At 34.8% G+C, this 24,626-nt stretch overlaps 1 protein-coding gene across 2 annotated transcripts; it reads left to right on the top strand.

The window, feature by feature from the left end:
- The first annotated feature begins 1,597 nt into the window (after nt 1–1,597).
- LOC138692707 (DNA polymerase beta-like) lies at nt 1,598–20,210 on the top strand. 2 transcript variants are annotated; one of them, XM_069815862.1, is made up of 7 exons: nt 1,598–1,736; nt 2,417–2,616; nt 4,804–4,964; nt 7,689–7,811; nt 10,655–10,823; nt 13,138–13,327; nt 18,440–20,210. In XM_069815862.1, exons 1-7 carry the CDS (start codon nt 1,733–1,735, stop codon nt 18,529–18,531), a joined length of 939 nt encoding a protein of 312 aa, XP_069671963.1. In that variant the 5' UTR covers nt 1,598–1,732; the 3' UTR covers nt 18,532–20,210. The 2 variants fall into 2 exon arrangements, with proteins under 2 accessions (XP_069671963.1, XP_069671962.1); XM_069815861.1 differs by having other exon boundaries at nt 1,605–1,872.
- The last annotated feature ends 4,416 nt before the right edge of the window (nt 20,211–24,626 follow it).

The following is a 24,626-nucleotide window of genomic DNA, read 5'->3' on the forward strand; positions in this document are numbered from 1 at the left end:
GTCTTTTCAATTTCACGGGTTTCATACACTCATTCAAAAACACTTCGTAACATACATTGCACTCAGGTTTTGGGTAATCTTCATCATCACACCAAAAAAATCCAAATTCCAAATAACTCTTGTTGTATTTTCGAAAATATTTTTTTTTTAACAGCTACCACTAGATATTTCTTCCTATGAGGTTACTTGAAGGACAGAGTTTAGGCCACATGCCCCCCAGACATTACACACGAGATCAATGGTAATTATAGAAAGACAGAAAGAAATATGTTAGTTTTGTATGAATCTGTCATATGAAGGAGGACAATCAACACCTTCGGAATACTACCAGTAGAGATGACAGAAATCCTTGAGTTCCACAAACTTGTCATTGACAAGTTGTAAGAGGAGAATCGTCGCATGGACTTCCAATTCATATAAGGTAAATGCATGTTAATTCAAATAGTACCTATGTAAGGTAAGGAGCATGTTATAATTATCATTTTGTTTTATACTGTAATATATTTTATGTCTCAGGCATCTCATGACTAAGCTCCACTGGCCATTACTTTAATGCGCCTGGGCATGAAAAACAAGAGCATCTCTGAAAGACAGGCATTCAGTTGTAGATCTTCTGTTTGTAGCACAATATTGAAATATTAATGGAATTTCTCTATCACTGTACTGCTAAGATATGAATGTATTTATGTACTTTTAGTCGTGCCATACTATGAACAAAAAAATTGAGCTGTGTCGTCGATTTCGCACCGAAATGAGGGTGGAAAGTAGCTGTGAAAGTGGTGGCTGGTGGAGAGGCAGGATTACAACGCTGATCACATATATGTAACAGATTGGCCATACCCATGTTAAAAACGTTACATGTGGAAGAGAACAACCACTTGATCTGTGATTGCCACTGTCTAATTGGTGGACTGCCAGATGGAAGTACAGTTGCTTCATGCAATTCAAAAGAGTTGTGTCATGACATTATGCAGTTGTTAGATGGCAGCACAATGAAATTGAAAGTTGTTGCTTTCTAAGTCTATAGGACTGAGCAATCTTATATGTGATTTGGATTTACATGTAGGCCTACCCAAACTTTTTTTAATATACATTTTGAAAGATAAGCGAATTTTGATACGGTCGAGTAACAGTGAGAGAGGTTAGGTTAGTTCTGGTTTTTGGTATGCTATTATACGCATTTTTGTTGGTAAGTGTGTGTGGATCAAATGGATATCTGCCTGCCTTTGGTAACGCAGTTGTAAATAATTCCTATTCTTCCTTTATGAATTTTTGGAAAACATGGATATATTTGAGAGAAAAGCATTTTTTCACCATTACTGAATTGTATAAACAGAAAGTGTTAGGGAAATTTCAACAGAACAGATGGATGTATGGAGCATTGCCGTCAGTGTTGCCAATGCAGCAACTTTGTTGCAAATCTGGTGACTTTAAAATGTTTCTTGGCAACTTCTTTTCTATTGCTTAAGTAGGAATTAACGAATTTTCAGCATATTATAGCGACAATAATGAACCTTTCTCCATTGATTCTAGTGAATTTGGAAGTACTGTTAAGCGACTCTCCGTACATTTCAGTTGGCGACACTTCTGAGAAGTGCCATGTGACAGACGACGACAGTTCCATGAGTACGGTAGGGCTGGGAGGAACTACGGAAAGAGATGGTTGTTCGTATTTGGTAGATTTGAATCCCGTTCAAACAAATTTAAGATAAATATTATAGTAGTCTGTGTTATGAGTGAGTAGTAGTTAAGTAGCTATTATTGACACGAGTTCAAAAAATTAGTAGTAAATCAAATTTGAATTGATGAGCAAAAGAAAGGCTCCTTCGAACGAAAATAACCTCAATAATGATTTATGTGATTTTTTAATAGGTTAGTGCAAATCAAAACAAAAACAAGTACCTAACTTAAAATTATGTGAATGGGAGTGCATGAGTGATAATATTTAAGGAAGCGTGAGGGTGTGAGGGTAATTTTAAAGATACGATGGAAAGGTATGATGTGAGTGGGTTAGTTGGGATTATTTAAGTGATATGAGGCCGAGGAATTGTATGACATCATACCTTTCCATCGTATCTTTAAAATTACAGACTTGTTTTTCCACCTCCATTAAGACGTAACTCTCATTTCAAACTCAATTTACTACGGTGAATGTTACTTATGTCCCGCCCACTATAGGAGACATAGGCCAGTTTTACACTAATCCTAAACATTTAGTATAACTTGTTGCTTGTGTAGGCAGTCGGTAAGTCTAATGTTACATAAAATTTAAAAGTACCAACATACTATATAAATAATACTATTACTAATCTCCTGGCTAACCCATAAAGTCTAGTAACTGTCAGTCTGTAAAGTGTTAAGCTTTGACTAACTTAACTATCGTTAATTATGTTTATCATATTTCGTTTTTATACAGAGTTGGCAAACTACGAAAGAAATGTGAATCGAAATATTTATAAGTATAATGCCTATCGTAATGCTGCAACTACATTAGCTGCCCATCCCACAAGAATTAAGTCTGGAGAAGAGGCACAGAAACTCAATGGCGTTGGAGTTAAGATTGCCAAGAAAATTGATGAATTCATTCAAACAGGAAAATTACAGAAACTTGAAAAGGTTGGTAAAGATGACACAGTTGAGTCTTTTAATAAGAATGACATAATATGCTAATGATAATTACTTATTTAATTTGGCGTTTAGAGTTGTGCATTTCTTACATAGTCATTGTGAAATATAAAAAATACTGCGAAGTGAAAAACTATTATTTCTATACTAATAGCATATTAGAGATGGCGATTCTTTTATCATGTTTTGCATTTTGAACTTACATATTTAGCTTTTTTTCTTAGTAATTTGGTGTAGAATACTTACTTATTTATGGCTTTTAAGGAACCCGGAGGTTCATTCCCACCCTCAAGCCCGCCATTGGTCCCTATCCTTAGCAAGATTAATCCAGTTTCTACAATCATATCCCATCTCCCTCAAATCCATTTTAATATTACCCTCCCATCTACGTCTCGGCCTTCCCAAAGATCTTTTTCCCTCTGGCCTCACAACTAAGACACTTTCTGGATTCACTCATATATGCTACATGCCCTGCCCATCTCAAACGTCTGGATTTAATGTTCCTAATTATGTCAGGTGAAGAATATAATACGTGCAGTTTTGCGTTGTGTAACTTTCTCCATTCTCATGTAACTTCATCCCTCTTAGCCCCAAATATTTTCCTAAGCACCTTATTCTCAAACACCCTTAACGTCTGTTCCTCTCTCAGAGTGAGAGTCAAAGTTTCATAACCATACAGAACAATCAGTAATATAAATTTGATGTAGAATATAACCACAATCTAGTATATACAGTCACGAAGCTTTAGTTTTGAGGGTACTGGGAACAATATATTGTGCTGGTACTATTTTGCATTGTTTGTGATGAGGCTATAGTAGCGATCCTATAGTCCCGTCACTCTAATTTCCGGCAGCCAATCGTGTTGCAGGTCGGCTACATTTAAACGTGTGCGTCTTGTGATTCGCTTATGAAGACATTATTAATTTCTTAAGGCTCGATAAATACTTAATATAATCGCCCGCCATTTTCGCTCTTTCGTTGGCGTTCGCAGAAAGCACACGAAGACGTTATTTGCCGCTCAGTTATTTGTTGAATTACAGTGCGTTTGATTTATTATCATAGGAGCTACGACATGATAATGTTTAACGGTGTGGCAAATAGATTCCTCGTATGGTAGCTTGGCAACGAAAGAACAAAAATGGCGAACGATACTACCTACCTATACTTTATAGAGCCTTCACTTCCGAAGACATAAGCAAAGAGGAGGAGTCACGCCAGGAATAACAGCATCGCGACTATAATGGTTAGCAACTATCTGTGAATGCATATTTCCTACATATTGAGTTTCGGGACTGTATATACGAGACTGTGATATAACTATTAAATAGTTTGTTAACCGATGTAAAATGAGACATGCCTAGCATTTTTAAATGGTAAGATAGAAAAATTTCAATTAACAAAAAGAAATTGAACGCAGAATGATATTCATAGTAATGGAGTATTTCCTCATTTCTACATTAGAAGAGCTACAGCATCAACCAGGAAACTTGTGATATTAACAAGATGGGACCACTGCTCATACAACTGATCATATTAGTGTGCACATAATTTTTCGATTTGGTAACATTGCATGACTTGAGTGTTTACCCAGTTTGGCAGCTGCAGATTTTTTCTTTTGGGAATATTTGCAGGAAGGGTTTTCTGTCATGAACTAAATGGGTTTCTGTAACTGACTGTAGCAAGACATTGTAATTTGAGGGGAGGGGGAGGAGGGCTCTCCTAAAGAATATAATTCGTAAATTTAAATTCAGGTGTGTAAATAAAGCAAATCCTAAAGTTTAATTGATGAGCTGTTTAGTTGCATCAAAATAAGTTTTATTCACTTTATAAGTTCTGATTTTATTTCAGAAGTAATTCATTTAAGATACCTCACTGGCCCGGGTTCGATTCCCGGTCGGGGCAAGTTACCTGGTTGAGGTTTTTTCCGGGGTTTTCCCTCACCCAATATGAGCAAATGCTGGGTAACTTTCGGTGCTGGACCCCGGACTCATTTCACCGGCATTATCACCATCTTATTCAGACGCTAAATAACCTGAGATGTTGATAAAGCGTCGTAAAACAACCTACAAAAAAAAAAAAAAAAAAAGGATACCTCACTGTATAATATGAAGTTTCAGTGAACAGGAGATCGTAATCTTTGAAAATAAGTTACTTAAATATTTTATTTTTTCTTGAAAGATTCGACATGATGATACAAGTACGTCCATTAATTTGATGACACGTGTATCTGGGATTGGTCCTGCAAAAGCCAGGCAGCTTGTGGACGCAGGCATAAAAACAATTGAGGATCTACAGAAACACAGAGACCAGCTAAACCATCACCAACTGATAGGACTGAAGTAAGTAACAGTCATATTCTAGATGGTTTTATTGTGATTTCGTCAATAATTTAAGCATGTGTGCAGTTTTCAGTTTCTGTGCAAAAATACGTCAGCTTCACTTATGGAATGTAACATTACACTACTTTAAGAAATCTTATTTCATAATATGTATTATATGTCTTTCTCGTGTTAAATTTTATTGTACCTGGTTAACATGTTTCAGCCTGTTATGGGCTTCCTTCAGAACTGGTTGGTGCTGGTCTTGGCGCTTTTTGTTTGTGTTTCCTGTGGGAGTTTGTTTGTGTAGTGTAATGTGGATTCAAAGAGTGTGTGTGTTCTGAGATTGAGTTGTGTGTTGAGAATTTCATTGGGATGTGTTTTTGTGTGTCTATATATTTCGTAATGTTTTAGTGTGTTTAGTATCTGGCGTTTTGGTTGAATATGCAGAATTTTCATGTCTGTGTTTATGTCTCTGTAGATGTGGTTAGCATTTGTGATGTGTTCTGCATATATGGAAGTGTTTTGTAGTTTTGTTATGGCTGTGATGTATTCTTTGTAACGTGTTTGAAATGATCTGCCTGTCTGTCCTATGTAGAAGTTGTTCTAGGTGTTGCATTTGAATTTGTATACGCCTGTGTGGTTGTATTTGTTGTTTGCGTGTTGAGATGCTTTTGTAGAGTATTATTTGTTCTGTATGCGATGTTGTAATTTAATTTCTTGAATGAGGTTGCAATCTTGTGTGTGTTTTTGTTTTCATATGTTAGTGTGTTTTTGTGTTTGTGTTGTATTTTTACGTTTTTTGTGATTATGTTTTGTTCTGAAGATGACCCATAACAGGCTGAAACATGTTAACGAGATACGGTAAAATTTAACACGAGAAAGACATATAATACATACTCCGAAGTGAGTTACAAGTTACAAGTTGTGTAATCAAGGTGTAAAATCGTATTTATTTCTAAATTCTTATTTCCTCATCATTCCTCTTCTCGGAGACAGTGAATTAATGTTAATGGATTGCAACCTTGTTAGGAAGAAGATGGAGGTGATAGTCCCATTTCGTACCAATTTACTTATTTCTTTGTGATTGTGGTATATTAAGCTAAATTGAGCAGTCATATTTGAGTCATCAATATTTTGCAGAGATTATAGTCATAATAATCATAATAGAAAGTAACTACAGTAAAACCTCGTTAGTACGCTCCTGCTTATAAAGCTATCCCGTTTATTAAAAAAATAATCTGTGGCACTACAGCCCGTGAAGGGCCTAGACCGACCAGCCGGCTGCTGGCCTCACGCCCACATGTCGAAGCAGAGGTGGACGATCATCCAACCAGAATCGTGTGGTTAGCACGATGATCCCCCCAGCCATTATAGCTGGTATTCACAACAGGATTTCGCTACCTATCGTAGCTCCCCAAGTGCATCACGATGCTGGGTGGGCACCGGTCCCATACACTGGCCGAAATTTCATGAGAAAATTTCTTCCCCCATGAGGACTCGAACCAGCGCGCATTCCGTAACGCGGGTCCTAGGCGGGATGCCTTAGACCGCGACGCCACGGCGCGGGACTCCCGTTTATTACACTCTTTTTTATTTGGTCACTGGAGATTTAATATGCAATCCTACATAATTTTGCCCTCTTGTACTGCTACTAAATCCCTCTTGTGACACTTTTTTCGAATTGGAAATTAATAAAAAATTCCGTATAAATTGCGAAGCTTATAGTTTTAAAAGCATGATGAAAAAATATATTGCTTTGACTGTACTGAGGGTTATTGCACCATGAGTGCAAGAAAGAAATTTCACTCTCTACCTGAAGAAACCCTCCGGTCAGCACTGTCGGAAGGTGTATTTACCGGTACTTTCCTATGTATGAAAGGATTTTAACCTCAAAAGTCTCCCTGTCAATAGATTTCTGTCATTCCCGTAAAATTTAGTCATAATTTGAATTCTGTGAAGTGTGCAGTAGGTTTGATAGTGCAAAGCAGAAATCTCTGTCTATTTGGCAGTAAATCAAGTGAAGTTCTCTGTAGTTACTTGAATGTCAGAGAAAATGTTAGCATTCATAATACTTACAAATGACTTTTAAGGAACCTGGAGGTTCATTGCAACCCACTTTGCTGTGGTCGTGCCAGAGAATCAGTCCCATTCTGAGGCTTATTGTGTGGTTTCATAACAAGCTGTTTTTTTTTGTGGTGATGGGTTGTTCAGAGACTGTCGAAGTAAAATTCAATTCAAACATAAACTTAGTAATTGAGACTCGTTCAGACATGGCTTCTTGTAAATAGTTCTCTTATTCTAGCATAAAATACTTCAATCTCCAGTAATTTAATTCCTATATAATTCGATGGTGTTTGGGTAAAAATGGGGTGAAGTCAGTTTTTGTGCAAATTCCCCAGGGGAATATACAAATAAAATTCTACAAGTGGGTGTGAAAAAAAAAAAAACAACAGTACTATCATTTGATGTGTTTTATTTGTGTAGAAAATTATTTGCAATAAGGGTTCGATGTTTAATTTTCATTTAGCTCAAAACTCATTTTTTATGACTTATCTCCCTTTATCCAAACACCATCGAATTAATCTGTGTTTAACTTGTACTTCAGTAACTAATTCTTTTTTCATTCTTGACTCGTACATTAAATTACCTAGTCTTTATTAATCAGGTAATGTTTTAGTACTTTGATTTTATTGCAATTGTAAATTTATTATTAATTGTCATTAATTTTTTATTAAATTGTAGGTATTTTGAAGATTTTGAGAAGAAAATTCCAAGACAAGAAATTGAAGAAATAGAAAATATTATTAAAAATGAAGTGCACAAATTGGATCCAGAATATCTTATAACCATTTGTGGTAGTTACAGGTATGCTTGTTCTAGGATTGTGGTTATGCTCAGACATTTAGTTCACTTTTATATCTGGTAGTATTGATTTGTTCTCTTTTGTTCTTCTTAGATTCAGTTTCATTTTGAAATAGATTCGTTTTTTAGAATAATACATTTTAGTACTTGTTTAAAATTTTATGTGGAACATCATGTGACAAATTATAAATATATAGCCAAAATGAGAAGATAATAGCGTAAAGAGGCCAGAATATACAGATGTGGACAAATTATTAGCAAAATTGAAGATTTTTATTATATATTTTTACAAAATATGATTCTTCAATTTAGACTACAGTTAACATTTTTGTGTATTTCCAAATTATTAGCAAAATTGAAGATTTGTATTGTATATTTTTAAAAAATTTGACTCTTCAATTTGGACTACATTTGATATTTTTGCATATTTACAAATCATTAGCAAAACTGAAGGTTTTTATTATATATTTTTACAAAATTCGATTCTTCAATTTGGAATAAAGTTGACATTTTGGATATTTCCAAATTATTAGCAAAACTGAAGATTTTTATTATATATTTTTACAAAATATGATTCTTCAATTTAGACTACAGTTAACATTTTTGTGTATTTCCAAATTATTAGCAAAATTGAAGATTTGTATTGTATATTTTTAAAAAATTTGACTCTTCAATTTGGACTACATTTGATATTTTTGCATATTTACAAATCATTAGCAAAACTGAAGGTTTTTATTATATATTTTTACAAAATTCGATTCTTCAATTTGGAATAAAGTTGACATTTTGGATATTTCCAAATTATTAGCAAAACTGAAGATTTTTATTATATATTTTTACAAAATATGATTCTTCAATTTAGACTACAGTTAACATTTTTGTGTATTTCCAAATTATTAGCAAAATTGAAGATTTGTATTGTATATTTTTAAAAAATTTGACTCTTCAATTTGGACTACATTTGATATTTTTGCATATTTGCAAATCATTAGCAAAACTGAAGGTTTTTATTATATATTTTTACAAAATTCGATTCTTCAATTTGGAATAAAGTTGACATTTTGGATATTTCCAAATTATTAGCAAAACTGAAGATTTTTATTATATATTTTTACAAAATATGATTCTTCAATTTAGACTACAGTTAACATTTTTGTGTATTTCCAAATTATTAGCAAAATTGAAGATTTGTATTGTATATTTTTAGAAAATTTGACTCTTCAATTTGGACTACATTTGATATTTTTGCATATTTACAAATCATTAGCAAAACTGAAGGTTTTTATTATATATTTTTACAAAATTCGATTCTTCAATTTGGAATAAAGTTGACATTTTGGATATTTCCAAATTATTAGCAAAACTGAAGATTTTTATTATATATTTTTACAAAATATGATTCTTCAATTTAGACTACAGTTAACATTTTTGTGTATTTCCAAATTATTAGCAAAATTGAAGATTTGTATTGTATATTTTTAGAAAATTTGACTCTTCAATTTGGACTACATTTGATATTTTTGCATATTTACAAATCATTAGCAAAACTGAAGGTTTTTATTATATATTTTTACAAAATTCGATTCTTCAATTTGGAATAAAGTTGACATTTTGGATATTTCCAAATTATTAGCAAAACTGAAGATTTTTATTATATATTTTTACAAAATATGATTCTTCAATTTAGACTACAGTTAACATTTTTGTGTATTTCCAAATTATTAGCAAAATTGAAGATTTGTATTGTATATTTTTAGAAAATTTGACTCTTCAGTTTGGACTACATTTGATATTTTTGCATATTTACAAATCATTAGCAAAACTAAAGGTTTTTATTATATATTTTTACAAAATTCGATTCTTCAATTTGGAATAAAGTTGACATTTTGGATATTTCCAAATTATTAGCAAAACTGAAGATTTTTATTTTACAGTTTTACAAAATTTGACTCTTCAATTTAGACTGTAGTTGACATTTTTGCTAATTTACAAATTATTAACAAAATTGAAGATTTTTATTATATATTTTTACAAAATTAAGCTCTTCAATTTAAACTACAGTTTAAATTTTGCATATTTCTGTCTACTGTAATGATAGAAATATGCAAAATTGTCAATTGTAGTCTAAACTGAAAAGTCAAATTTTGTAAACAGAATTATCATAAAAATCGTCAATTTTGTTAATAATTCGTCCACATCTGTATTACTAGAATAGTTATGTTGGCCAGTGGCAAAATTGAGAAATGAAACATTTAAGAGAAAGAAATAATAATAAAAAAATTGCTTATACGATAGTGTGAAGACACCATTTCTCTGGGAGTTATGAAGTCATATTAAGAGTTCAGCTAGTGTTTTGTTTATCATTAATTAAAAGCAAGTGACTGGGGCCTACAGCTGCATTAAAATATTCATAAAAAAATTACGAAGTGCTTAAAAATTTTATGAACTAAAAACAAAATGACAAAGTCTTTAAAAAATGGATGAACTAAATAGAGTTAAATTCAAAGCGAAACAAATGCTCGTTATTTGTAATTGAAGCAGTATGTTCAAGATCTTGATAAATTTGGTTCTAGAGGAGTACTAAATTAGCTTCTTTCAAAACTATAGGGAGTAACAGATTCATTGTTACATTTACTGTGTATTCTAGAGAAATTTATAACTTAATACAGCATAAGAGCTTGTGTTTTTCAACATTTTAAAGCCATCAATGTATAAAGTAACGCTTTTATGATATATGATTCTTAATTCTGGAAACATCTATGTTTAAATCGATTCTGTAATGTTACAAGGCCAAGTAAAGATTGTCACCAGTAATTGCTATGAAAAGATGTATTTGTTTCTTACAGACGTGGAAAACCCGAGAGTGGTGATGTGGATGTACTCTTAACACATCCTTCATACACTTCAGTACATGGGAGCAAAAAGAAATCGCATCTTTTGAAACAAGTTGTCGATTTGCTACACTCAAAAGGACTTATTACAGACACCATTTCTCTGGGAGATGTGAAATTCATGGTAAGAGTTTAGATAGTGTTTATTATTAATTACAGTGAAACCTGTTCAAATCGGAACCTGAATAATCTGGAATCCTGTCTATTTCGAAACAATTTATTGGTCCCGGTGAAATTCATATGTAGGCCTATTATGTGTAATTTTTCCTGAATAAAACGGAAACTGTCCAACGCGGAAACGGAAACTGTCTGCTATTGTTCAAAACGGAAATAATATTTTGGAAACACTACTTTAATGTAAACTATATTTTGAAGCAGTATGTGCTTTCAAGGAATGTACAAAATACTAGTAGATCACTAAAATAAAAACAAGTTTTCTTTGTAAAATTTTTGAAGGTGCGAGGGTGTGTTGGCCTGGTGGTCATAAATTTTATTACCCTATTGACTAGGCAGACGAGTCCCTTCAAAGATGTTCAATGCTTCACTCCTGTATACTGCCGTAGCTGGGTAGAACGCAAGTGTATTAGCGATTTCGTGATAAAAAAAAGTTGCGTAATAATGTTGCACTATCATTAATTGATGAAGTAAAAGTTATCGAGGAAAATGAGAAACGAAGAGTATGCAAAATAATGTTGAAATTTATGAATGGAAAACTCAGGTGTAACTTAACACTTTAAAAAATAAAGGCCGTATCATGAGTGAGTGGCTTGCGGTCAATAATGGTGACATAAAAAGAAAGAGAAAACAACTGGTTACATAGAAATAAATGAACTGTTGTGGGAGTGGATTGTTCTTGCCCTTTCAAAGATCACGCAAATTTCTGGACCTATTCTGCAAAGAAAACCCTTGAACTGGCAAAGAAATTAAATAATCCAGGATTCAAGGCTTCTAGGCTCCTAGTCCAATTAAATAATGTGCTGTGATATACAGTACAATATTATATTATAGTGTTAGATATTAAATTTAGTGTAATTAATAAACTTTACTGTGTTTAATGAGTGAGTTACGATACAATTTATACACGAAATGAGATTTTCATCAAGATCATTCACCAATTAAATAAGCGACAGGAAGCTGATTTAATGTCAGTAGTGTTAAACGGAATATTTTGTAATTCCTACAATTTGCGGCATGCCATTTTGTTTTTCATTTATGCAAATGATAAAATATTCCATTCTAACTTCACACCTGAATAACACGGAAACCTATCCACAACAGAAAAGAAAATTAGGACCATGTCACTTCCGTCTTGAACAGGCTTCACTGTATAAGTAAGTGACAGAGACCACACACTGGTTTAGATCTTCATGGGGGAAGAAATTTTCTAATGAAATTTCGACCAGTGTATTCGGACCAATATACACCATAGGAAGTCCACTTTGTGCTGAAATAATAATGCCTGTAATTTTTCAGTAATGTAATAATTTTTGTAACGAAATTAAATCTTGCGTTTTTATGGAAAACTTTTTACAAGAAAGTGACACATTTCCAGACAGAAAAAGCAGGACCCAATGTGCATTATAGATACTGAGTGTGACGTTATCACAAAATCCTGATGTTATGGGCACTTGTGACAAACTTTGGACACTTGAAATAATAAAAAAATAGTCACCGGTGTAGCTAAGTCAGCTGAGACACTTGTCTGGCGATCTGGAGTTGCTCTCAGGCACGGTTCGATTCCCATTTGGACTGATTACATGGTTGGGTTTTTCCGAGGTTTTCTCCAATCGTAAGGCAAATGTCAAGTAATCTATGGCAAATCCTCGACCTCATATCGCCAAATATCATCTCGCTATCACCAATCCCAGTCACTCTTATTTGAATTAAAGAAAATAAATAAATAAAAATGGCATACTCTGGGACTAGGTAGTGGAAGAAATTATTTATACTGTCATTCGTTATAAAGGTATTCTTTTTGCATTAAAAATGTAGGAAAATGGTGGGACCCAATATAAAATTTCGCTAAACTGAAAAATTCCTTATTCTTACATTTGAAAGGTACACGAGAAAAACGATCAAGGTCCATCAAAAATAGAAATTGAGTTAATAATGCCATCTTATAGTGGAAAGGAAGTACTATCATGTGGTCTAGCTAGTAATAAGAAATCATTGTTCTTGACATTCCACTACGTCAATTTCTATTAAATACACACATAACAAAGTATTAAGTGCTTAAAGTTTAAAATTCGTTTTTCTCGAAACTTTCTAAAATGGACCTTGATCGCTATTCCCGTATATCCTTCATTTATTGTAATGACATTTAACTGTATCTTATAAATTCATTATGCGTTGTGGTTTAAAAACCATTCTAAGAAGTAAATGAATACACAGTTTGGTTAATATATAAATTTGAAGACATATACACCTCTGTTTTGCAGGGTGTATGCAGACTACATTCAAAATATCCTTCACGCCGCCTGGATATCCGACTCACACCGCATGACCAGTATTATTGCAGTATTCTATACTTCACTGGCTCCGATCTCTTCAATAAAAACATGAGGGCCCATGCTCTTGAAAACGGCTTCACTCTGAATGAGTATTCATTACGACCTGTAGGTTCAACAGGTAAGTTGCGTGAACGTTTACTCAGTTTCTACTGTACTGTAGCAATGTTAATTATTTCTCTTCTTATGTTTTGAAACCTTGTTACCATGGCAATCAACGAACTCTCGTTGTTTTGTACGAAACTTATCTAGTTATGGTTGTAAAAACAAGCTGCTAGAGGGTGATCCCAGAAGTAATGCACATACTTAATTAGCATACATTTTATTTTTCGATCCACTTATACTGTTTTCGCTGTAAGAAAAATTCTAATGTAAACACAAGCACGTGGCTGTCATACCCGTGATTGGCTCACAGTCGAAACACTCACACGACGCAGGAAAATGTAGTCCGTATTTGGAAACTATCATCTTGTATTATTTGAAAATAAAAAAATGAATTCTAGTTGTTAAATACAATGAAACATATAACTTCACTCATATGTAAAACGATATGTATAAGAAAAGCTACTTTTATATTCTGTTATGTACTATGAATGCCGATGAATACAAACAATAATACCGAGGTAGTCTGTACTTGTAACAAGCTGGCGTCACTTGTGCTCGTAGTTGTTCACGTAAGCACGCGTTGTTGGGCACTAGTTTATCGTGGCAGGTACTACCGGTCACGGCTATGTTATGTTTAAAATTCTGACACCAAATTGTTATGTTTAAGTCAGGATATTTAGGATGGTAATGGTCGAGCTATTATCTTTGATAGGTACTGCGCATTCAAGAATAGGATCACGTGGTACTGAAGTATGGCTTCTGCATCCTCGGTGTGTTTGGTTATTAAACACAAACCCTCTCAAAAGTGGAGAAAAACAAATAGTCTTAAATGTATATAATAAGTTATGTGAGATTTAATCACAGTAATTATAAAGTAAATGTTTCCTAAGCAAATGAATGCATAGTAGTGAGGTTAGGCCTACTTGACAAGTAACGGGAAATGTTTAACATGAAACAGAATGTACAACAGTAGGTGGGAACACGTACTGAGAATCTATGGCGCCAAACAGCGGCCAATGAAGCCTCACTTCAGTCACGTGATTTTGTTTATATTAGGATTTTTCTTACAGCGAAAAGATTATAGGTCAAGGTTGTTGACAATAGTCCCCTTAGAGTGTTATGACTGTTTCCAAGCATTGTAGTAGCTGTTGGATGCCATTTAATTTTCGTTTGTAGTTAGCACTGAGATGTGTTGAATCACAGCTATATTCGGGTTGTTTAACATTGTAAAACATCGACCCTGAAGTGATTTTCCGTTTTGGGGAAAATATAATGGTCAGGTGGACTTTTATCCGGACTGCGGGCTGAGTGAGGGAGTGATTCCCATTTGTAATCCATTAAGGGGAGTCTGTACACTGAATTTTGACAAAAAAATTGAAATTTTGGTATTTATCGTTTTCCAGTAGTTTAATATGTGTAAAATGATAATATCATTTTATTTCTTCTAATTGTGAGCTTTTAGCCCTATCTTAAGCAAAAATATTGCAGTAATTCTTAATACAAAAAATGTTATGAATGAAAAATTTTGTTTTGCCAACTACTCAGTGTAATTTTAAATTTATTTAGCCGATTCTATACATAAAAGTATGTTACATAAGCCCTATTTTTCCTACATTTGTATCTTTTATCACTTCTGAGAAAAGTACTCCCAAAATTGAGGAATTTAACATTGCATTACTAAATAAAATTGTACATCTGCAATGGATACCTTCTCACTGCGGTATTGCTGGGAATGAAGCAGCAGACTTTCTGGCAAAGAAAGGAACAACTATCCTCCTTTCATATTCTAACATCCTGCCATTCTATAGAGCGTCTACAAATATAAGAAGTCGAGTGAGACAACGTTTCCATAAGAGTTTGGAGGACCAAATTGAAGATAAACACTGGAAGGACGCACTGAACTCCACTCTTCCCGAATGGCCCAGAAGAGAAGCTGTTGCAACGTTCCGCACCGCAGTCAGTCATGACTGCCTGGCTAATCACCTCCACCGCCTGGGTGTATTATCCAGCCCCCACTGCATGCTCCGTGGATGTTCCGACAACATGGACTCAAACCACATCAAGACTTGTCCAGCACTTTCATCTGTCAGCTTTGTGGATAGATACTGGGAGGCCAGAGAAAGAATGCAGCAGTGCTAACATCTTCTCCTTCATAGTTTCACTTGCACATTGTTCTCTTTATTTCGTTTTCTTTCATTTTAGTTTCTATCGCCATTGTATGGCCAATGACTCTAGTCAAGTGCCACTGCATTGAATAAAAAGAAAAAAAAACATGGAAACTTTGACACCAGTTTTCTGCATTTTCTTATTTTTGTGACATTGGTGCACTTTTCTTAGAAAGTATTGTACCCAGAAGACTGGAATTAATATACAATATCAATGTGATGGCATTTTACACAGTAGGTTAAAAAGTTAAGATTATTTCTATTTTCAGCAAAAATAAAAAATAATTTGTAGTAATTCTTAATGCAAAAAATTTTGTGAATGAAATTTTTTTTTTTTTTTTGCCAATCGCTCAGTGGAATTTAAAATTTATTTAACCAGTTGTATACATAAAGGTATGTTACATATGCCCTATTTTTTTCTACATTTGTGTCTTTTATAACTTCTGAGAAAAGTGTACCCAAAATTGAGGAATTTAAAATTGTAAGATATTATGGAAGTACAGTCTCCCTTTAAAACGCCCATCATTGGCTTAGCGATATGAGATCTCACATTATCGTGGAGAGGCAGCACAGCAGATTGCAATAGCTATGTTTGGTTTTAGCGAATTTTTGGTCTCAAATACAGGATGGCCTGTACAATAGGGGACACTTGGCAATTCTAAATGTGTTTATGTGTGTGTATCCAATGCCTACCCACTTCATTTGCGTGATTCAGTTTCCGCATATTGCGGATATATGGCAGGACTGACCGATTTTCAAGTTGCACACCACTTCGGTGGACCACACTATGCAGAGTTACGTTCTGCACTAGGGTGAGTGTATGTGTAAGTCAGAGGTCTGCATCAGACGTTTTCGCTCGAGTTCCAAGTAGTTCATAGCATAATCCGATAGGTAGCGCACATGCATGGTGAGTAAAATTGTCACGAGCGATAAATCCTCGAACGGTATAAGCTGAGCATTAGACATTCGTTCTTGTTACAGTGATGAACTGCGTAGTAACATCATAGATGTTTATCATTTCAAAACTTTGCAGTGTTTAACTAACCTCTCTACTGGGTGTTCAGTTCAAAGTGTGTCATGGCTCGCTGCATGCCGTCATGTGGCTAGCCGATGAGCCTAGAAAATTCAATATTCCTACACTTCCGCAAAGGTGTATTACCTAGGAGGCAGAGAAGTTGCCTAGCAAGTACGGCGTTCATTCTGAATAGTACGTACCGATGTGTACGATAACGTCGGTAGTGGCAGGAATGTGAACTGTTTGGAAATACGTACTGTCGGGATATGGGGAGAGGGTTAAGACGATTACTTACATATTTGTTGACATTAACTTCGACGGTCAACATGGACACAGAGTATTTGATTTGTGTTGTGGAATGTTACCGTACGCAACTGATGATAACAAATACCCTGCGTACGACTTGCCGGCGCAAAACACAGTTAGAAAGAGGTTATGGTAGCACACAGACAGTACAGACCGCCATCTGTTGCTACGACGTTCAAGTTATACCGTACACGTTCTCAAGTTCAGATTGAAGAGCTCCTTGAATAATAGGCAACTTCTCTAACATATAAGCTGAAACTCGCTTCAAATCGGTGACTTAACAACAGTGACGTCATGGCACACTTTGAAATGAACACCCAGTATAGTACAACTACAAAACTTGCTTTAAAATGTAATATAAATGTTGTAGGTAAATTTTTTTTTTTCCACACAGGAGTGATTTTGTTTTTGCCACATCTGTTAGATGTTATTGGATGTAAATGTAATTATTATAAACGGAGAACACAATCACGATAATGCAAGAACTGTATCAAGTTTTCTAATAATAATAATAATAATAATAATAATAATAATAATAATAATAATAATAATAATTTCTAATAATTAGTGTATCAATCTTTGCGTCTGTAACAGTTGTGCAGCATGATTATTCGTTTTATTATATTTTCTGTGACGTTATCTCTGTACTAATATTGTTATTAATCTACTGCTATATCAATAATATTTTGTAAAACATTTCTACATTGTCGCAGTATATAGGCGGAACACTATGTATGGACCTATCATATTATATATGTGGTAAATCAAATATTGAATAATTATTAATTAGCAATAATAACTGTACATCGAAGTTTTTCATACTGTTTTATTTATAACTTCATGTTACTGTTTTAGTATGTTCCATTGACTGTTCCATTAGACGTTTGTCATAAACGCAGAAAATAAAGCCTTATTTTTACCGTGTGAGCAAAACATATGTGTATCTTATCTGTCGCCTTCCATACAAGACAAGACATGTCGGTGAGATGACCTTGTACTGTGCTTCTATTTATTACGAGCGTATCACGATCGATCGTATCTCACTCGAGGGTGGGACACTCAACCGAGTTCAATGCAGCACTCTGGTGTAAGTGTAGTGTAGGGATTGGATGAGGATGATAATGAAGATGGGGAAGGGAAAATGGGAAACCCGATGCCGACACATAGCCTACTCCTGTCGAATAGCACCAAGGGGACTGCCAGGCTTAACATCCCCGTCTGACGGACGAATCACTATCATCAGTGACATGCCTTTTCTTCATATGAACTGTAGAGAGATTTGGGATTTAACCCAGGCATATTGGTGTGCAGTCTAGTGGTTAGAAGTTGTGCATCTCCACCTCTCCCAAGCCCGAGGACCGACTAGTTCTGGAGAGACAGACACGCTACCACAGAGCTAACTCAGCGGATGCAATCCTAAAGTACAGTATTTCATAGAATGTCACTAAGTGCTCACAGCTCAAGTAGAAATCCTGTACGAATTGGAGCATGTTAGCTGAAGCTAGGCTTTAATGTGGATCACATTGTACAGGACAGTGACTTGGGTTTCGAAATGATAAGTAGGCCATTGTATATAAGAAAAACTATAAAAAAAAACATTGCTTTTAGCAAATCGTTTTAATTCTACTGTCTCTTTTTTCAGGTGTTCCTGGTGAGCCTGTACCAGTTACATCAGAAAGAGACATCTTCGAATACATCGGATATGCATACAAGATGCCTTGTGATAGGAACTGAGAGGTGTAGCATTTCGGACTTCTGTGTATATAATATGTGAATACAATCAAACCTTTGTATAACGATATTTGCGGGCCCTATCAGGTTGTGTTGCTATATCAGGGTTATTGTTATATTGAGGGTCTGTGATTTATCACAGAGGATAAAAAGTGCAAGCAGAGTACCATTTAACCTACAGGATAATACTAGGAGATAACATTTAAGAAACTAAATATAATAAATCACACATTTATGTACTTACATACAGCAGAAGTAGATTTAATACAGTACAGTATTACTGCAGACATCTATTTTTAAAAGAAATCTGAAATTTTTCTTTGCTTTCTGCTCTTGATAGCCTCTTTGATAAATACCGACCTTAAAGATTCCAAAGCAATTAGTGTTCCTTTGTAACACATTGAAGAGAACTTGGAGCACACTGAATCTGCTCTATGTGTCCAAGCAGTTCTAAATAAGATACTTTTTTGGTTCCTATGTTACTGTCATCACAATCAACTGTGGAATCTTCATCATCTTTTTATAAGTTTAATAAAGCAGGTTCCGTGATTGACTGGAAAAGAAAATAATATCATGTGCTTATAGAAGTAAAACTTCATGAAATAGGAGCTTACATTGATGCCAGAGGTAAAAACCAAGGGGTTCGAAGTCTGGAGAACAGGAAGGCCATTCTGCTGGTCCTCGTCGGCCAATTCAATGGTTGGGAAATTATCCAGCCATTGATGCACAGAATGAGCAAAATGGGGAGGGGGGAACCTACCCCATTCTGCCTGCCTCTGCATAGGCCACACCATACCTTCGCCTTCCCAGCATCTTGACTTAGTTCCTGTTACTCCTAGTGGAGGCATAGGACATGTGTAACATCTCCATTGGGATTTATTGTTGGCCAATCTCTTCACCTCCAGTTCTTTTCCACTCTCTTGCATTCATTCTGAACTGTTTTTTCCAAGTTTTCTTTGGACGAGCCTCTTTCAAGCATCCTGAGGGGTTCCAATCAAATGTCGATAATCCTGGCATCTTGCATTTTGGAATCCTCCATCCAGTGGCCATTTGTCTTGCTCCAATAATACATGTTCCGGTGTTTAACCTCACTGTTGTCAATACAGCATTCAACATATCAGTCGTGATCATTTTCAGTGGCATTTCAGTCTCTTACAAAGAAAGAGCAGTTTTCTTATGTATGTAAATTTTGGGACACACTGTATATAATATTTATGGTACAAATTCGTAAAGGTTCTCTTTTTGACACGAGTGTGAAATGAGGCGAAGCCGAGTTTCACAAACACGTGAGAGCCAAAAAGATAACTTTACGAATGTGTATCATACAATGTTTTTTCTGTGATAGCACAGATTTACATTAAATAAATATTTCAAATTATAGATGTTATAAGATCACAATTTCACTCAGAACCATTAAGAATAAGTATCCATGGAATTACAGCTTGTTTTATTCATGTTCACGATTTCATGGCCATCTGAACCAGCTTAATGAACAAAGCGGTTGAGAAACGTTGAATGCCATATCTCGTTGCAATGAGTACTACTGATGTAACTTCAGAATAATGCGGGCTAAAATGTAAATATTAATGTTAAATTTGTTACTTATTTGTATTACATATAATAATGAAAGATGAAGGTAATACATTGAATATTGCATTTCCTTTGGTAATGTGTAAAATGAATAGTAGTGCATAAAATGATTATTCCCTAAAATAGCTCCTATGTTTTCCTTAGGTTCCAATATAAATTCCTAATTTAAAAATATAATTTCAGTTTAAAATTGGATAGTCATCTTTATTACTGTTATTGCAAGTTATCTTGAACCTTACATCCTCTAAGTCTGTCTTTCGAACTGCTCGGTACGGCATGTACTCATCAACGTAACGGCACAGCAAGGATGCCCCTCCCTCGGGTAACGTGACTCTTTTCAGAAAACGTTGATTCTTTCACTTCACGGCTCTACTGTAAAAGAACTTGGTTCAATATAGACATCATCGTCTCATGACACTCCGGTTTTGAGAGCAGAACATGGTTTCATAGCAGGTTTTAATTAACCCGTAATGAGTAAGTATTTAAATATAATCCTCTCTCATCCGGGATGGCGAGCGGCAATGGCAGAGTTACCACAGCTATTTCTATACATTATATAGATCTACATGACTTACACCTACAGCTGATATGTACATATTCTTATAACAATATTTTACAGGCTTATTATTTGAATTTACATTAATTTACAATTATACACAATCCATATCCCTATCATTGCTGCCATCATCGCTTGGTCCAAAATTAATTATTATTTCGTCAATGGCATCATCCATTCGGAATTATCTTCTTAATCGTAGGTACTACTTTATGAACAAAATAGAATTCTTCGATTGTATCCCGAATGACATGTTGATCGAAGTCGTCCACTTCAACTTTACACAAGTCCTAATTCTGGAATGAAATAATATGTTTTGCAGAACTATAACAAAATAATAACAACAGTAATTATGTCGCTCATAGTACACACACTATTGTACATAACTTTTATAGCAATAATTTCTAAACATTACATACCTATTCTTTCCCGGAGTAGTGTGAGGTTCATTCGGTTGTAATTCAGTATTATTCTTAATTCTCTTCACGGAACTAATACTTTTGCCAGAGTATTTATCCGCTCTCTCATATACCTTATCAAGAGATTCCAGCAAACATTTATTTAATTTTTCCTCCTCGCAACACTTAATTATATTTGCGATAATTTCTCTTTCTCCGCTGTGGATAACAGCAGTGGTGTGATTTCACCATAATTACTACCCTGTGGTTGCTCCTCCATGGTAACACTACTGGTACGCAGTGAAGGAAATAGCTGCATGTTTCTTGACAAGAGATTATGATGCGGAGCATGCGCAAACAACTCAGTTGGCTCCATCCACGTTACGCACTTCCTTCCCTCTGCCCTTCTGTCCCCGCTCAGAAAGTTCAAGATAACTTGCAATAACAGTAATAGAACTTATAACAACTAGAACACAATTAAATGGCCAATTTTAATATACTGTACTATATATTATTTTTGAACTCATTAGTCAACTAAAGCGAACTTGAAAGTTGTTATTTCATGAGTATCCCTAATCTCCTTCCCCTCACTATAAATTTCGGGAATGATGAAACAATATCTTGTCATACAAAGAAAACTTTTCATAAGAATTTGCTTTAGTTTTAAAGGGAAGATTAGCTTCCTAGTAGGCTTGCTAGTGCACACAAATCTACCCTTTCTTTTCTTACTTAATCTTAAATATATTATTTTTCCCAAATCACAAATTCACTTCACCATAATCTCAATTCACTTTACCAGAATGTCTGAACTCAACCAATACAGTTTCCCCATAAGGAAGTTCAGTAGAGAAAAGGGTAAGTCCCCACTTACAAAAACACTTATACAGCTGCCTTATCCAATCATCTTAGGGGAAAAAAACTGCGAGTAAAGAAACCGGGGAAGAACCGTAACATAATCTGTGGCAACACTGTTTCTTTTCTAATAGCTATACAGGATACAATAAAAATGAAAAGTCACATTATTTTTATTCTCGTTAGGAAATATAATTCTAAGAAAGTATTTAACTCAAAATTCCTTTTTTCTTCTTCATTAGCCATTCCTTTTTTCTTCTTCATTAGCCCTTATGCTGCTAAGCATCGGGACACCTTGTTTTGTCCATTTCATTCATTCTTCTCGATCTTGGCTCATTCTCTTCATCTCCATCTTAGTTTTCGCACACTTCATTTCAAACCTTTTCTATTCTATCCTCCCATGTGTTTCTTGGCCGTCCTCTTTCTACTCTACCTTCCACCCGCATTTCCATCACTTGCTTAGCTTTCCTGTTCTCATTCTATTCATATGTCCAAACCACTTCAACTGACGCTCCTCTACCACCTCAAAAATTGCCTTTTTTTTTTTTTCTTTCTCTTGTCTCTTCTAGTTTTTTCCATTAGTCTTAACTCAAATTTTAAATGTACAAAAACTGAAATAGAAGAAGAAATCAAAGAAAAGACATAGTTTTAAAGGCAAAAAAAAAAGTCCGTAGAAAAAATAAATTTAGGATAATTTATCCCTATATCCCCAGATAGCACTTAAATTCCTTAGAACTAGGGATAAATCCCTAGGATTGGCAACACTGTTACTTTTTTACGCACTAGTGTTTTAAGAGCTCACCAGGAGCGGCTTTCGAAGAGGGGCTGCGGAGCTGCAGCACCCCCAGACATTTGTGACTCTTGTATCGTTCTATGTTGTGAAATACATTTATGATACAGTCTCTATTTAGCGGCTCGAATTTTTTAAAATTTCGCTCTTATTGACATGCACGCAATCGTTAGTGAAGTCACTTCCTCCCCTGGTGCTGCCAGAGCGAAGTCAGAGACAAGGACTATGGGTGAAGCCACTTCCTCCCCTGGAGCTGCCAGTCTCGTCTCGGATGCTTTGCACGTTAGTTTTATCCCTCCCCCTGCTGCCCCTGGCCTTGAATCCAGAGTTCCCAGGCGCTGCAAAATTTGCAGCAGCTTGTCAGTAGCGCGCAGTTTTAAATAGCCTACGTTTTCTTTAATGTGAGTATAACAAGTGCAACAATGTTTAATTCTGTACAATATTTACAGTCTATTCAGTTCAGTACCTTAACAATTCAGGAGAAATGTGAAATTAAGTGTCCATCAGTTGAATCTCATAATGGAAAGAGCCGCTGAACAAAATACAAAGATTCGCATGTTTTTTACTCATTTATCCAGTATTCCTGCTTTCTTCTCTCGATCTTCATACAGTCTGTATTAGATTAATGTGTTTCAAAGACAATTCCATCAGCTGGGGCAACAAGATGGAGTTTTAAAATAAGAACAGTAAATAATAATAATAATAATAATAATAATAATAATAATAATAATAATGATTTATTTTAGCTGGCAGAGTTAAGGCCGTAAGGCCTTCTCTTCCACTCAACCAGCAAAAAGTGTATATACATATGCATGAACTTACAAAGAATCCAACAATTTGATTTAGATGAGAGTTACATGTATACAAGAGTTATTTACGAATTAAACAACAAAATACTATGAACTATTAATTAAACACTGAAATAAACTGTGTAGCAGAATTAAACTAAAATACATAGAATGTTAATATATTTCAAATAATATTAGATAATAGAAAGAGATTATTACGAGACAATTAAAATACAGCACAATCAGGATGATGTCTAAAGAAAAAAGTAACAGTGTAGTCAGTGATAGTTTAAATCAGCATGATTGGAGTGAAATGCTAATAAGGTTATCGTTTAAGCTGTTCTTAAAGGTGTTTATTGTCTTGCAGCCCCTAATACTTTGTGACAAGGATGCAGCCCCTAATACTTTGTGACAAGGAATGTTGTTCATGAGAAGAAGGAGCCATTGCTAGAATGTTTTCAAACCATAATGGAATCTGAAACACCTAACATCACAATAAATGAGGCAAGCTCCCTGGTGCGTGCTCTTGAAGATCCTGAATTCAATTTCTGGCTCATTTTTTTCATTTATTGCTGTATCATGTAGATATATTATACAACCAACTACAACTTCGCCAATTAGATATTTCTAAGGTTCAAATCTGCATATAAAAAATTAAATTATGGCTTATTTAACACACTCGCAACTGCAGGGGTTATATCAGCGTCACCAGTGTGCCGTAATTTTGTCTCGCAGGATTCTTTTAAATGCCAGTAAATCTACTGACATGAGCCTGTCTCATTTAAACACACTTAAATGCCATCGACCTGTGCCGGGATTGAACCCGCAACCGACTATGCCACCGAGGCCGACTCTGCATATCAAGCTTTGTTAATGCCAGACAGACAATATATGGAACAGTGCACAGTTGAGCAGCGAGATCTGTGAAAATGAAAGCCCTAAAAAGCGTCGTAAGGTCGAAGTGATTCAGACAAGGGTTGCGTCAGCCAAGGAATTGTGTGACGTCATTATCACACAAGCTAACACCCGATTCCATTCACAGATCATCTGATACTATCTTCTCTTCTGTGTCAAGAAAAATTTGAATGCTACAAGAGCTCATTTCCTGAAAATGACCTAAATGT

Source organism: Periplaneta americana, chromosome 17 (genome assembly GCF_040183065.1).
Source record: "Periplaneta americana isolate PAMFEO1 chromosome 17, P.americana_PAMFEO1_priV1, whole genome shotgun sequence".
Classification (NCBI taxonomy): Eukaryota; Metazoa; Arthropoda; class Insecta; order Blattodea; family Blattidae; genus Periplaneta; species Periplaneta americana.